The 12,625-nt window shown below is 41.0% G+C and overlaps 1 protein-coding gene across 3 annotated transcripts in view; it reads left to right on the top strand.

The window, feature by feature from the left end:
- The window catches only part of whrna (whirlin a), a 130,696-nt gene that overhangs the window by 112,907 nt on the left and 5,164 nt on the right, over positions 1-12,625 (top strand). Inside the window, exons 8-11 of one of the 3 annotated variants that reach the window (XM_047570741.1) lie at positions 4,067-4,141; positions 5,238-5,826; positions 6,668-6,834; positions 11,157-11,279. In XM_047570741.1, coding sequence (XP_047426697.1) covers positions 4,067-4,141; positions 5,238-5,826; positions 6,668-6,834; positions 11,157-11,279 — 954 coding nt within the window. Of the gene's footprint in view, positions 1-4,066; positions 4,142-5,237; positions 5,836-6,667; positions 6,835-11,156; positions 11,280-12,625 lie in introns of all 3 variants that reach the window. The other 2 variants (XM_047570740.1, XM_047570742.1) reach the window with 2 other exon arrangements.

The following is a 12,625-nucleotide window of genomic DNA, read 5'->3' as shown; positions in this document are numbered from 1 at the left end:
GGGAGAAAAAAACCCTCTAATGCTTTTCAAGAAAGTAATGTGTCCACAATAGTAACCAGTACTAAAACAGTTGATTGTTGCACTATGTCGTCACTTACAGCAAGAGTCACCTCTGTCTGGACCAAAAAGTTGCACTTTTTTTTTTTACACAGCAAGGGCTACAGCCAGTGGCCAGCTGGCACATACATTCTGCGGTTTCTTGAAAGGACATAGCTCTTCATTTCAGCAGGTGCCAGTAGTCTTATTTGACATTCAAAAGGGAAACCAGAAGAGTTACGACAGGGGTGTAGTGGTTAGTACTGGCACCTCAAAGCAAAGAGGTTCTCCATATGTCGTTAGTAATAAGGACATATTTTGTACCAGGTTGTAGACATTATTACATTACATTATTTCTAGTCTAAAGCTGATAATATTAATAGTACAATAGTGCACAGTAAATATATTTTCACATGGTGAAATATCTCTAGGTGGAATGACTTTTTTTTAGCTAGCCCCAAGTGGCCATTTGAGAAACTGCAGTTTTTATTCTCCTCTGTAGTACAGTAGATTAATTTTTCACTCATGTGTTGGTTATGAGGAGGAGTGTTCTGGCTCTCGTCCTTATCCTACTTTAAGGATTTAGCTTTTGTTCCACTGAGTAAATTATTGTTGTTTGTCATATTTTTCTTTTCATAATCCTCCAAATGGGTCACATGTCGGGACTGCAACTGGGAAACAGAGCTCTTTACGACAGTGCACAGAATAAATTCTTGGCATTGAATTGCTAAAAATAGCAAGACCTTCCCTTAAAAGGGATTTCATCTGGATGGCAGCATATGTTGCTCCAAAATCTAAATACAGTATATTGTTCTCCATTCATGTTGCTTCCAGAGATATGGAAGCTACTCATACTGACATACTGTCACTGATACTGTATTTGAGCTGTGCACTAGCAGTAATTATTGGCCAGTTTTTCTCTTTTTTTCAGTCCATCTTAAATGAGCTTGGCCCTAGAGAAAGCAACTGTGTTTCTGTTTCATCTTGTTAAGATGCGATTCTTCTTAATATGTGTTTCTGAGCCCATGCAGTGATTTCTACTACAGAATAATTTAATTTTTTATGTTGCAATGCTGCCTGAGGGCTCAGCAATCATGACCTTCAATAATGCTCTTCTGCCTTATATCCGTCAGAGAGATTTCTCTGAATCGTTTTTATTAAATCATATTTTGTAGTTCGAGGCCAATCTCAAAATAAAGTGACTGCAGTAGTTAGCATTATCGATGCTGAGTTCAGTCCTGCTTGTGTGTGGACTCTGCATGCTCTCACTGTGGTTGTGTGGCTTTTCCTTGGGTGCTTCTTCCACGGACCAAAGACATGTATGCCAGCTTACGTGATGATTCTAAAATGGCTGCAGGTGTGCATGTGAGTGTGAATGATTGTTTGTCTCTCTGTGTTAGCCCTAGGATGGACCGGCGACTTGTCCAGCCACTCTTACAGGGCCCTGGGACAACCTCCAGGTCCTCTGTGACCCTCTACAGCAGGGTCCCCCAATTAATTATACCCAAGAGCTCAATATTGTGAAGCATGCCGAGCCAAGGGTCAAAACACTGTTTCCCCCCCATTGCTTCACTAACAGTTGTTATTCTGTGGAGATGCTGTTTTTCCTGCTACTGCAGTCATTATTATTAGTCATACACAGTAGTTATAACAATTAAGGCCTGCCCCACAGAGCCTACTTTGAGCATCAAACCAGGAGAAAAAAATGCACTTTTGAAACAAAGTAAGTTCAAAACCAGTGTCTCATCATTTAAATGGTGATTGGTGCAGTGTATCCATCCATCAGCAGAATGTCCTAAGAGACAGCTTTTGGCAGCATCTGTGCAAACACATTCCCCTCTAGAAGAGCCAAGTAACTGCAAAGTCAGAGACAGGAAGACAAACAGAGATGGATAGAAAGAGGGAGTTTGTCACTTTTTGAAATAACACAGCAACACGTTATTAGACATTTATGCGGCAAACAGTATCATTTGCTTTTATTTTTCGGTTGTTTTAATGTATTTGTTTATTGTTTTAAGTATAGTGCTTTCTGTTCCTCTGATTCTCTTCTGACTTTGTGTCTGTTTGTTCTTTTAAATTAAGCTCTATAGCATTTGATGTATTAAATGTGGAAGATCCAAATTAAGTTATCGGTAGTGCTGTTGTTGTAATTATCATTATACTACAATAACGCTTCAGACAAATGCTCCAAAATGATTAGACTTTCACTCAAGTGACAAGGATGGCCTGAGGCAGTCCTTCTGAAGTAGCTGGTGTTAACACTGGTAGCATCATAGTGTTGAAATGCCACTTTCAACACACTGTTATAGTCTGCAGCATATCCAACAAGTCTGGTAATATAAAACTAAACTAATCAGTCCAGTCAGATTTGTGTTCTTTCATGTAGGCTATGGTGGCAACCTATGGATCTTGATCAGTTAAGGACCATGTACAGCTGCAGCACATCATGTTTTATAACAAGGCCAGTATTTATATCGAGGCCATACCACAGCAAAGCAATGCACTATTTACTATACACGTTGCCCATAATCATTTCACACACTATGATAATACATGGACTACATATTTGGGCCAGTGCAAGCTGTAATATTTTCAATATTTGACATTCAGTCTTTCTACTACTATTTCCATTTAAATATGAGGTTTAGATGAGTTGCAACTTATTGCATTCTGCTTTTATTCACATTTTTAAATGAATGTCAGCGTTTTTGGAAGCAAGGTTGTAGTTTATGTTGTTGGTTCTCCTTTTAATCTCCGCTGTAGTTTGCTGTGAAGCTTTATTTATTTAGTTTCATTTTAGTCTACCTTCGTGCCAGCAACTTAAACGCGAACACGCTAGCACACAAACACAAAGTCTATAAGCTGACACCAGAGATAAGCTCCAGATTTACCCACCAAACAGTCCTTCTTATTCACATAACTCAGATGGGTTGCCTGCCTTTCTAATTTCCCCTCTGAGAAGCGACATTTACATGTGGGAGAGACTGTGTGTGTGTTTGTGCGTGCGTGTGTTTGTTTGTGCTATTTTGGACCCACGGGTGACTGCTACCGCTGCTGCGAAAAGCAGATTAGAGAGCTGGGTGGGTTTGGGAGGATAAAAACACTGGATTTCTGATACACACTCATACCCAGGTATAGTGTAGTGCACACCCATGTTTGCATGACTAGTTTTCAAGGACATTCGTTGATTTTCTAGCCCCTTCCCTTAACTTAACCACTCCAAATTTAACTTGTTCTGGTCTTAACTGTCTAACACGCTGGTGTTATACAACAAACCACCACATAAACATTCCAGTAATTCCTCTATATGCACAGATCGTTTGCGTTATGGATTATAGCTGTGGAGGGACAAAATCACACATACTGTGCATGCAAACACATCGAATTCTGACAGTTTAAAGTGCAGAACAGCATCTCTGCTTGTAGAAAATCGATTGGCTCTTGTGATAAATAAGTTGACTGTAAGTGCTCCACATGCAGCAATGAGGGGTAATTAAGCTGAATTGACGGGCCTGTTGTTTTTGTTTAGTGGTGGAGTTAAATGAAGGGCAATGTTTCCCTGAACCCAGGTCCTCTGTTCTGAATTTGCTCACAGATCTGCCACAAATTGCATCCTCTCCACCGTGCCGGTGGGAGTGAGCTCGCAAATCCTGCCTTGTACCAAGCTGATGGTTCCTTATCGATTTCACAGCATGTGTGTTTTGCTTGCGAAAGAAGACATACATAGCTGCGAGTGAGCGTGTATGTGTGGATGTCTTATTTCGCTGCCATGAGAGTCTCTCATTGTGGCAAGCAAGCAAATGCAGGACTGACGTCCTTTCCTTCTTTTTCCAGGCATCGTGAAAATCCAATTTGGCATTTGTTTAGGGATAAGCACACATCTGTGTTTAACATCTGCTCACAAGCTTTCTCTCTTTCACTTTGATCCCCCGCCCCCTTCTTCTCCTTTTGTCTCATCATCCTCTTGTTTCCGTCTTTTACGTCTCTACCTTGTGTCCCTCTTCCTCCACCTCTTTCCTGCATCTCTCAGAATGACAGCGTGGTGGAGAGTAATGAGGAAGGTCCTCCGGAGAGTCTGAACACACTGCTGACCGACATCTCTCTGGTGAGTGTGACAGATAGCAGGCACAGCCTTGCTACTGATAAAGAGTGAGGGCTGATAAAGATGGATACGGTACAAGGGAGCAGTGAGGTGGGGTGGGAGGAAAATACAGAGAAAAAGGTGAAGGGTGTTGATAGAGGTGCTTGAGACGTGCTGATCTACAGGCTTTGTATTGTATACTAAGGTGGAGTGGAACAAGTGCACAAACAGAAAGAGCTTTATAAAAGAGGCCGTCAGTGTAGCTTTTCTCCATCTCTTATTTGTTATGAGAATAACAAATAAGAGATGTTGCATCAATTCTTTTCTTATGTCTGAAACTTACAAACACAGGGTTAAGAGGAAAAGATTTCTTCCAAAATCAAGTTTCTAAAGCAAGACACATCCAGGGGTCTGTTTTTGTGTATTGTGAACAGCAGGAGAGGAAAGGGAGGTCAAGGAGAAGGCTTTTAGTCTCCTGTCATCCAAGCGTATTTGCCATTTTCCCTTTTTATTTTATTTTTTTTGTTTTGTTTTTTTAAAAAAACTTCTTTTACGCTCATTTTATGTCTCACTTCATAAAATGGCAACACGCTCATGTCTCAGTGTTGTCCATTCCACTGTTCAGTTTGAACCAGCGGGATACCAGCAGCATCAAACCAGCAAGCAGCGACGTTTCAACCTGGTTTGGATGCATTAAACATCCTCAAGACGACTATTATTGGTACTGAAGCCCATGTACCATCTCCAATACATGTTACATATTAGGGGTGTAACAATACATCTAGAATTAATTAAATTAAATTAAATTAAATTAAATTATCACAGCATTGAAAATGGCGTAAAAACAAAACAGTTCTATGTACTGGGATGGATCTTTTAAACCGTGACTGAATTCGATCTGACACCAGATCTCTATTGGTGTAGTTTTAATGCTTCAACATCCTCTCTCAACACCATCAAGTGAATAACTTTGATGGTGTTGCCTAAAGAAAAACCTTTCCAGAGACAAAGCTGATCAGATGTCCAACATGATACATGGAGTTTCGTATTGCAGTATATTACGCTACAGTATTTTGTTACACCCCTAATCAGTGATGATGACTATATCCTCTCACTTCAGGATGATGTTCAGTCCAGCACAGCTGAGTCTCCCCCCTCCTTCAAGCCTCCGCCCCCACCAGGGGTGCAGAGTCGCCCAAGTAGACGAGATCTGCTCAACAAGTGCCCCTCATCCGAATCCTCCCACTCAGGCTTGTACTTCACGGCCCCATCCTCTCACAGTCACAGCAGCAAAGAGCCCGGACACGCCCCTGCCTCACCCTCATTGCACCACAAACGAGAACGCTCGAGGGATCCGTCTCGGGAATACGCAGTCGTCAGAAAAAGAGAACCCTCTGCACCGACCAAGAAAGAGAAACTAGCATCCGCTCAGTTGTCCTCAGTCACCCAGCACAATATTGGCCCTTTCCCCAGGGTGCAGTCCCCCAACAGAGTCACCAAACCTGCTGCCCCATCCCCTTCACCCCCACCTCCACCGCCACTTCCTGCTCCTCCTCCGCCTCCTTCTTTTCCCCTTAAGCCAGTGTCCATGTCCAAAGTCTCCCCCGCGTCCTCTCCTGGCTCTAAACAGCAGTTTGTTACAGTGGAGGTTCACAGGCCGAACGCGGAACCTGATGTCAATGAGGTGCGGCCGCTGCCCCAAGCTCGAGGTAAGAAAGGTAGGGCTCTGGACCTAAAGCACACACAACCAGAAATATATCAAGAATATACGTTTCTGTGACAGCTACTTTATTTTTATTTACATATTAAACCATAAATGATTCAATTAAATTAATAGGTAGAAAATTAAAACATATTTCCAATGGAATAAAACAATAAAAGCTATTCATAATTGTTACTTAAAACATCAGTTATCAAAATAGATACGTTCAACACACTAATGAAACACAAATTAGAAAGCCACATCCCACACTTGGGTGAAGAAGTTATTTACAGATCTTTAATGAATGTTTTTTCACTTGATTAAGTTTGGGGTTTTTTCGTAATGCTGGCAATATTGATAACACAGGAATGAGAGCTAAGAGAGGAGTTAAAAGTAAAACATTAAATGAAACATTCACACAGCACAGGATTCATCCAGTGGTGCTTGGGACATTTTGAAGCTTGCTAACTGTCATTTATTACGCAGTGCCAGTTATGAAGAAGGGTATGGATACTGTGTGTTTAATCTCTCCAAATGTGGATTTACTTGAACTTAATATGCTGAGATGAGCAATTACCCAGAACACTGTATGATATGCTACACTAAGCAACAAAATCACTAATCTTAATAAGCTTATCATTTTGGATGAAATCACACCTTTTTCAGAACAAATCTTAAAAATCTGGATAGTGGCTTTGATTTCCATTCAAGGAAATCCTTTCATTTCAACTACATTAAGCTGGTAAAGCTGATATAAAATATGAGGATGATAAGATTCTCCTGCAAAGGCCAAACACTGTATGGTATGTTCACATTCACTGACATTATGTCCTCCTGCTTCCCTTCAGGTGGCGCCCTGTCTCAGCTGTCAGACAGTGGCCAAACCCTCAGTGAGGACAGCGGGGTGGACATAGCTGAGTCAGGACACGTCAGCAAAGACAGTAGCCCCCATTCCTCACGCACACGCCTCCCCCGAGACACCCAGGGAGGCGGGGCAGACAACCCCTCCAAACCGGTGAGGGGGTGACTCAGGGCAGCTGGGAGCTAAACATGCGTGAATGAGTGAATTTAGTCAGAAACTGCGAAGGATTTAATTAATGGATGCAGAAGTGAGTGTGAGTTCTATCTTTGTGAGGACCACTTTAAAATGTTATGTATATAGAGAGTGACAACCTTTCAAGACAAAACACGTTTAGAAAGTGAGTCAAAGTTTTTCAAGATGTAGACATTTTGCAAAATGAAACAGTTTGAATTGTATGGTTTTATTTATTTTTTTGAAATATAAGAGATCTTCAAATTGAGGGCCTTTTAGAAAGTTACAGCTTTTCAATAAGGTAGGTGTGTTTTCAGAAATTGAAAAACTTTTTTGAGGGTTAGGACACTCTTAGAAACTGAATACAATTTCTAATATGAAAAGTGTGGAAAATGAGAGGACACAGAGAGAAAAAGGAACCGAAGGAATAAATATATAAACTAGTTTGCAGTGAGAGACAAATAATGTTTTGATCCTAGGATTGTTCCAGTAATAACACGATGCCTCTGAACTTAGAAGAAGAAATTGGCAATTTAAAGTTAGTAACGTACTATACGCGAAACTACGGTTACATCTCTTCTCTCAGACATTTCTTTGAGGACAAGGTGAAATAAAGCACAGAAAGAAAGGAAGATCCCTCCTATCTATTCACATATCTATCTATCTAGGGCACCGATATTCGCAAGCTTGATCCATGATTTACCAGGGATGTTCACAAATTATCCATTTCTTTGTATTTCTTGAGTCACCTTCGCTAGCTTGGATAAGAATGGCCCAAAATTCATATCTGCTAATCTGCACTTGCCTTCACCAAATTTATAGATGGTCTGTTTACAGATACTTATTGGTTAACATGAAGGCATTTGATATTCTTCTGAAAATTGAGCAGGTTGTGGAGGTCACAGGTAACAAAGTTTTACTGTTTTTGTTGTCCCCCACTCCCCCGTGTCTTAGTGACGGGGGAAACAAGATATCGTGCTGTCTACCAGAATTAACAAATTTGCTTCTTCAAAAGCTACTCTGGGGTTCAAGATGTGGTTTTAGACCTGCTGTCTGAATTAGATTTAGGTTCAATATAATATCATTGTAGGTCCTCACAAATATAGAAGAGAAATCGTGTGTGTGGGTCGGCTAAAGAAACAAGCCTAGAGATTTATAAATCACTGTGCTTTATTGCTAATCCTCCTCCAGAGCCTGTTCTTAATCCTAACCATGATCTCTTCTCTCCTCCCTCTGTTTGCTCACACAGTCTGTTGTCTTTGTTTCACTTTGTTTACTTCTCACTCATGTCATTCATTCAGTCACATTCTCCATCATTTATTTAATCATTCACTGCACTGTGGCGTAATGAAACTCTCTGGCTCGTATTGATTGATGGAAGGAATAACAAGTAAGGATGGGAGTTGTCTGATTGTTTATGATCAGGGGGCTGTTACATTCAGTGTCTTTTATCAATAAGAATTAGTATGCAGGAGAATTGAAGGTGGAACGACTGTTATAAAAAGTTGCTTGTGATCATGGTAAACACAACCAAAATTGAAGAGTGCAGCAGAGGAACATCAGTAACACCACTGGGAAGTAAACTTTTAGCAACGCCATGTCTGTAACCTTCAAAAGCTACTGTCCACATGGCTTTAGCAGAATGTCACATCAGTTGAATTTGTCCAGAATGACACTTCACTTAACGTGAATGTAATGTTACAATAATTATATGGCTCTGTGACATGAAAAGGTTCACTCATAGTGATATATAAGCAAAGGATTTATTGTAAGAGACTATAGCTCATCAATTTGTGTTTTTTAGCAGTAGCAGAGAGCTGCAAATGTACTGATAAAAACCCTGTTCTCTGCTTCTCAACGCCAAACCACAGACAGATAGAAGTGAGAACTCTATGTACCTGGCAAAGAGACACATATACTGTATTGCCAAAAAGTATTCAAATAACAGAATTCAGGTGTTCCAATCACTTCCCTGGCCACAGGTGTATAAAATCAAGCACATAGACATGCAGACTGGTTCTACAAACATTTGTGAAAGAATGGGTCACTCTCAGGAGCTCAGTGAACTCCAGCGTGGTACTGTGACAGGATGCTACTTGTGCAACAAGTCCAGTCATGAAATTTCCTTGCTACTAAATATTCCACAGTCAACTGTTGTTGTATTTTATTGTAAGTGGTATTATAACAAAGTGCAATCGATTGGGAACGACAGCAATGACAGTGCAGGGTCAGCAGATGCAGAGGTGCTGTAGGTCACCAACTTCCTGCAGAGTCAATGGCTACAAACCTCCAAACTTCTGTTTAGCTCAAGAAAGAACAGTGCTTAGAGAGTGTCATTGAATGTGTTTCCATGGCCAAGCAGCTCCATCCGAGTCATACATCGCCAAGTGCAACGCAATGTGTCGAGTGCAGTGATGTAAAGCACGCTTCCACTGGACTCTAGAGCAGTGGAGACGTTCACTGGTGTGATGAAACACTCTTCACACTCACTGGTAACTTTATTAGGTACACCTAGCTAATAAAAAGTTGGACCCTCTTTTGCCTTCAGAACTGCCTTAATTCTTCGTGGCATACTTTCAATAAGGTGTTGGAAACATTCCTCAGAGATTTTGGTTCATATTGACATGACAGTATCACACAGTTGCTGCAGATTTGTCGGCTGCACATCTATGATGAGAATCTACTGTTCCACCACATCCCAAAGGTGCTCTATTGGATTGAGACCTGGTGACTGTGGAGGCCAATGACTTCATTGACATGTTCAAGAAACCAGTTTGAGATGATATGAGCTTTGTGACATGAGTCATTATCCTGCTTGGAAGAAGATGGTGCACTGTGGTCATAAAGGGATGGACATGGTCAGCCACAATACTCAGGTAGGCTGTGGCATTTAAACCATGCTCAGTTTGTACTAAGGGGCCCAAAGTGTGCCAAGAAAATATCCCCCACGTCATTACAACACCACCACCACCATTTGTTTATGCCAATTTCTGACCCTGCCATCCGACTGTCACAGCTGAAGTCTTATCAGACCAGGCAACATTTTTCCAATTTTCTATTGTCCAATTTTGGTGAGCCTGTGTTAACTGTAGTCTCAGTTTCCTGTTCTTAGCTGACAGGAGTGACACCCGGTGTCTTCTGCTGCTGTAGCCCATCTTCTTCAGGGTTTGACGTGTTGTGCGTTCAGAGATGGTATTATGCTATTCTTGGTTGTAACGAGTGGCTGATTAGCTATTTGTGTTAACAAGTAATTGAACAGGTGTACCTAATGAAGTGGCATGTGAGTATATATCTGGCCATCTGATAGACCAATCTAGGTTTGGAGGCTCCTAGGAGAATGGTACTTGTCTGACTGCATTCTGCCAAGTGTGAAGTTTGGTGGAGGGATCATGGTGTGGGGTTGTTTTTCAGGAGCCTTTCGTTCCAGTGATAGGAACTCTGAATGATTCAGCATACCAAGAGATTTTCCTTCTAATTTTGTGGGAACAGTTTGGGGATGGTCCTTCCTATTCAAACATTACTGTGCACCACTGCAAATTCCTGGGAACATACTCCTAAACCTTGTCTTCCCAGAACGGTTGAAGGGTTTACAGCTGCAAAGGGTGGGTCGACATCATATTAAACCGTATGGATTAAGAATGGGATGTCACTTCATGTGCATGCAAAGGCAGATGAGCGAATACGTTTGGCAATGCAGTGTATTTTTCTCTGGAACTCACTGAGCCCTATCTTTGTGACCATGGAAGGGAGCAAATATATAAATCGGCACATTGCAAATTAATGTTAACATTACTCTGTCTTGTGTGATGTGTAAATAGGCAACTTTACTTTGCATCTTAGAACCCTGACATAAAACTTCTGGAACATCTTTCCAATTAATTTGTGCAGTAAAGAAAATCATTGAGGCTTTATAAATGCTGAAATAAAGACAACTAAATAATGGAAATGGAGTGGAAATAAACAATTGGTGATTTTTTTTCTTTCTTTTTTTGTCCTTTGACTTGTGCTGCTAGCTTGATTGCTTGTTCATGAATATATCAACAGGATTGAATGTGTAAATGTAACTCATTCATGAAGTCGTGGCCTTCATGAATGTGTAAATTAACTGAGGAGGCTTTGAGGATTTATACTTAAGAGAAAATAAACAAATGCTGAAGAATATATGGATACAAAGTGCCACAAAACACGAGGCAGATAAATATGAGAGGCTGTGTACCGCTGTGAATATAATTAGGTCAATAAATATGCATGAATAATGTTCTCCTTATAGTATAATTTGTGCTCGTCTTTGTCCCTTATGTCAGCCCGGGCTGCTGGAGCCCACCTCTACATTAGTGAGGGTGGCAAAGAGTGCCAGCACCCTGGGTATTGCCATTGAAGGCGGAGCCAACACTCGCCAGCCGCTGCCACGAATCGTCACAATACAGGTGAGTCAGAAGAAATACTAAATCATACTTAAATGAACCCATTGCAAGCCTCATCCTTACTTACCCAATGTGTGGGATTTAAATGCACCTCATTCTTCAAGCACATGGGGCAGCACCACAGGATGATCTGTCTGCAAGTATTAGTATTCTGGTAAAGGAGAACAAGTGCTACAGGCTGTTTCTTTTGACCAGTCACAAATGTTGAAAGATGAGGGTACACTGACATTGTCTCTTCAAAATAGTGTACGGATGAACATTTGAACATGTGTCTGCAGGTTTCACCATGTAGGTTCGGATGTTGAACACAGTTTTCTTCTAAATGCATGTTCATATTTAAAAAAAAAAATCAACTAACTAACTATCCAGGTGGGAACTGATGTTCATTTAAGGCATTATATGGATCTGCACTGCACTGCAGCTGAACTCACACTGAAATTCATGCTTTGTCCTCATTGGGGCTCTATAATAGCTTATATGAATAAGCCTTGAATGCCTGGAGATTTGGGCATTTACTTGTTCAGAATGAGGTAGTGGGTGTGATGTTTAAAGGCAAAAGGCAGAAACAGCATATTATGTTAATGTTCAGTTTGATTATGAGGCTAAATAGAGTTGATGTTCCATTCCAAGCAGATGTTTTGTGCAGCATGTAATGAAGAATACGGAATATTGGAATTGATACTGCCTAGCTATGCAGAGTGAAATCCAACTACCGAAATCTTAGCTGGAAAGAACAGGTTATTCACCTCTGGAAAGTCATTACTGTAATCGGGTGTGCATATATCTCTCTGCCATGGTAATTTGCAAGTCAACAAAGGCTGCATTAGCTCAGGACTATCTGCAGCTCTAATAATTTTCTAAACAGAGAGACGCACGGCGTTACAAATTTGAGATCAGAGCAGCGGCCCGCTACAGACTACAGACTAGAGTCCATGCCCCATTCAAAGCAGTCTCTCAGCCTCCCACTCCACAGAGGTGGTGATTGAAATAAAAAAGGTTGGCTGATTGCGAGGGGAGGGGAAAAAAGCATTGGAAATCAGCACATTCAAAATCAAATAGCACACTGGAAGGAAGGACAGCAAGTGAGAGTAAAGGATGTGTAAAAAAAAAAAGTGAGAGCAGGGATGAGGTGCAGATGAGATGTGGTTGTTGTGGGTGGATGTCGTGTCTGAGTATTCGGTGGCTGTGTAGGTGGTGGGAAGGTCATTGTAGGAAGGGCTGCAAAACTTTTGTTCCCCTCAGTGCTTTGTGATATAAATCCCCCAATGAATTCAGAGAAAGATGGGGTGTTCTCTTTCTTTGAAATTGTTTTATCTGATGTTTTTTATTTTTTTCTTCTCAACAGAGAA

This window comes from Mugil cephalus, chromosome 19 (assembly GCF_022458985.1).
Source record: "Mugil cephalus isolate CIBA_MC_2020 chromosome 19, CIBA_Mcephalus_1.1, whole genome shotgun sequence".
NCBI lineage: Eukaryota > Metazoa > Chordata > Actinopteri > Mugiliformes > Mugilidae > Mugil > Mugil cephalus.
The sequence above is the reverse complement of the archived record's forward strand: the minus strand, read 5'-3'. Positions and strand labels throughout refer to the sequence as shown.